This window comes from Trachurus japonicus, chromosome 3 (genome assembly GCF_045865225.1).
Source record: "Trachurus japonicus isolate A0001 chromosome 3, Traja_1.0".
Taxonomy (NCBI): Eukaryota; Metazoa; Chordata; class Actinopteri; order Carangiformes; family Carangidae; genus Trachurus; species Trachurus japonicus.
Window position 1 is genome coordinate 37,565,835 of NC_140909.1, and position 3,270 is coordinate 37,569,104.

A 3,270-nucleotide genomic window follows, 5' to 3' on the forward strand; every position below is an offset into this window, starting at 1 on the left:
CATAGATTCGCTCAACTGTATAAAAACCCATGTGACTATCAAACCCAACCCAAATAATAAATGTACCACTAAAACCACTGCTCATTTGCATTCTCACCCGTAATGGTTAAAGGGATAGTTCAACATTTTGGCAAATTCATCTATTGCCATAATATCTACAGTCATAGCAGTAGGTTCATTACCTTTCAATTTCGGTCCATTTTGTTTTGAGATCCGCGGGGCAGAGACGCGAGCTGCTCAGCGAACCCAATGGAGGTGAAATACACAATCCAACAACTGCAAAACGCTCTTGTGGAGAAGTTGTGACCTGCACATTCACCACACTATGAAACAATGTGTTTCCCACAGGTTTGCAAGGACTGTGGCGGGTGGTCTGATGGGGGGAGGGGAGGATCGAACCGTATGAGTTTCGCTTTTACTGCGCACTGCTGTCATGCTTCTCTGTGTGTGTATGTGTGTGAACGCTGGTAATGGAGAAAGAGCGCTATGCGGAGATGAATGAACGGAACAATATTGCGTTGGCCGAGCCAAAAGCGTGGCGTGGCGGACGTAATTTATTTGTGGTGGGCCGCCACGAATAAATGAATGTATGCGAAACACTGAATATTGTAGCATTACGAGACAGAGTTGATTTTGAGGCAAATGCTGGAACTACATGTCAAACACGGCTGCTGGGTGAAGTGATTTCAAAAGCACAAGTGAGTACTTGCTTGTGTCGTAATGTTACATAATTGTACATGATAATTTCATAGCGTGGTGAATGTGCAGGTCACAACTTGCCCACCAGAGCGTTTTGGAGTTGTTGGATTGTGTATTTGATGATTTTGATGAGGGGCAGGGGATCTCAAACAATATGCACCGATAATTATGAACTATGACTATAGGGATTATGGCAATAGGTGAATTTGCCAAAAATGTTGAACTATCCCTTTAAGGACTACAGGTTTCTCTTACTGTTGTTACACTCCCAAACCACCTTTCTCCCCTGCGAGCAGTTTTTCCTTGTCCTGAGGTTCTTTGTGAGGGGTTTTCTTCATTTCTACACTTTTAACCCCAGTGTAGGCTGACGAGCCAGCGAGAACCATCATGTTACTGGTCCACCATAGCACGCTTTTACTGGAAGAGTTGTACATCACTGCAATAACAGTCTGTGCACAGGCTTTTGCCGTCCCCGAGACGTTGTGTGTGAGCGGACTGGTGTATTTGATCTGGAGGCCTGTGACGTAGCCGATGGCGAAACCAAACACCCCTCCGAGTGTCATCATACTCCAAAAGCCGGGGTCGGTGAGGCGGGTGAAGCTGACGATGCGACCAAACTCCCCAAACACGATAATGAGCGGCACAAAGAGGACGCATGCGTTAATGTTGTTGTAGTAGGAGAGTTTCCAAATGTTTCCATCCACCGCTGGCATCACCTTCTTGGTGTAGATGGCATTGAGGGAAACACAAGCGCTGGCAATCACCCCAAAAAAGACACCGGTCCAGGAGAGGGACCCTGCCAAGCCTTCCTGGTCCACACCGAGCCAGAATCCACCTGAGAAGCAGGGACACATACACAACTGTTACATCACAAATTTTGATTATAGTTTGATTAATTGTAGAACCCAAGCAGAAACAAGTGAAAGTTTGCCATGTTTGCTTGATAAATGACTAAATCATATTATGAGCTGTCTATTTGTATATCATATTTGAACATACATGAATAAGGCTGAATATGTGCAAAAAAAGTTATATTAAAATTAGATGAAAACTGTTCACTTTACTTTATTTCTTTCAATATATATTTTGTTTATATTAATTATTCAGCCCAAAACATAAACATACTGATTTCTACTGTGTCAAAAATAAGTCATGAGTGGAATGCTATGGCAATTGAAAATTGTTTAATTCCTAGATAGATAGATGGATTGAAAAGTAGAGATAAATAGATAGATATCTAGGACCTAAAGATCACGTGAATAAGGACATCCTACGTTCTGTGAGTGTTGGTGTGTTGGTAGGTCTATTCCAAGATTTACATGGTCAAAGGTCATATCTAATCATCTTTCCTAATCATTTAATCTCCATCTAAATACATGAGATAGACAGGGCTGCACTTTCTTTACTCAAGGATAAAGAAAGTGAACTTACCCAGTATGATCCCACAGCACAGCAAGGCTTTGTAAGATGTGGTTTGTTTCAGGATGACGTAGGACAGCAGCACATTGAACACTGTGCTGAGTGACCGTCCCACTGTGTAAAACGCCACTCCAACGTATTTTAGGCACAGGTTATTGAAGGAGATCATGCAGATGAACACAATGGACAGAGGCAGGACCTCCCGAGACGTCTTCAGGTTGACTTTGATCGAGGGGAAGTCGATGACCCCCGGACACAGCCTGGACAGCAGCTGCATGACCCAGCACAGCCCCACCGTCACCAAGCACTGGTAAAAGGTGACGAATAGCGGCGCGTCCAGGTCTCGGTTGTCCAGCAGGTAATTATTAAGGAACACCATTGTTATAGAGATGAACCAGTAGAGTGTGACCACAGCTGCTATCCGACAAGCCCGGAATACGAAAGTCTCTCCGTGTCCATCCTGGTCCGCCGTCTCCGCGCCGGTCAGAGCCATCTTCAAGATGGTGAACCGCTTCAGGTGAGTCCTGTTCATGGTGACAGAGCGAGAGGAGCAGCCTGGGTAAGGACTGGGGCATTTACACAAGCTAAACACATATAGCTACAGGACTGCGATACTAACTAACTGTATGTTGCAAACATGACTGTTGTCTTCCGCAGGATGCTACAATTCAAACTCTTCCGGTCTTATTATTTTCAGAATAAAAGCGCCCACTCTCAACAAAGCCTCACATTAAATTTCAACTCGATATTTGCGATATATTCAGTGGAAACTGTTGTTATGCATGTATTTCTTTCCAACTGTGACAGTATGCCAAAAAATTTCACGATTATGCCTATTTGGGTTGTTTTTATTTTTCTCTAAACTTTTATCTTGAAGGCAGGCGCTCGAAGCGGAAGTCTCTTTCAGTGCGACTACTTCCTCGAGTGAAACAATGTTTCTTTTAATTTAAAGGTACAGGATCCTTGGAGAAACCCGCCGCCATGCGAAGGCTGTGCGTGTTTGTGTAAATAGAGATAAAGAAACGGTTGTTATTTGAAGTAGTTTATGCTACATGTATTAATGTTCAAACTTCTAGTAGGCCTAGGCCCTAGCTGCATTTTAAACTATAATTTTTTATGTTTAATCTGCTATTTCACCTGGTAACTAATTCT

At 43.3% G+C, this 3,270-nt stretch overlaps 1 protein-coding gene across 1 annotated transcript; it reads right to left on the reverse strand.

Moving 5' to 3' along the window:
- Window positions 1–855: 855 nt before the first annotated feature.
- On the reverse strand, window positions 856–2,777 carry slc35c1 (solute carrier family 35 member C1). Its single transcript, XM_085772342.1, has 2 exons — window positions 2,131–2,777; window positions 856–1,534 (listed from the first exon to the last, which is right to left on the reverse strand). Exons 1-2 carry the CDS (start codon window positions 2,648–2,650, stop codon window positions 960–962), a joined length of 1,095 nt encoding a protein of 364 aa, XP_085628468.1. The 5' UTR covers window positions 2,651–2,777; the 3' UTR covers window positions 856–959.
- Between the last annotated feature and the right edge of the window lie 493 nt (window positions 2,778–3,270).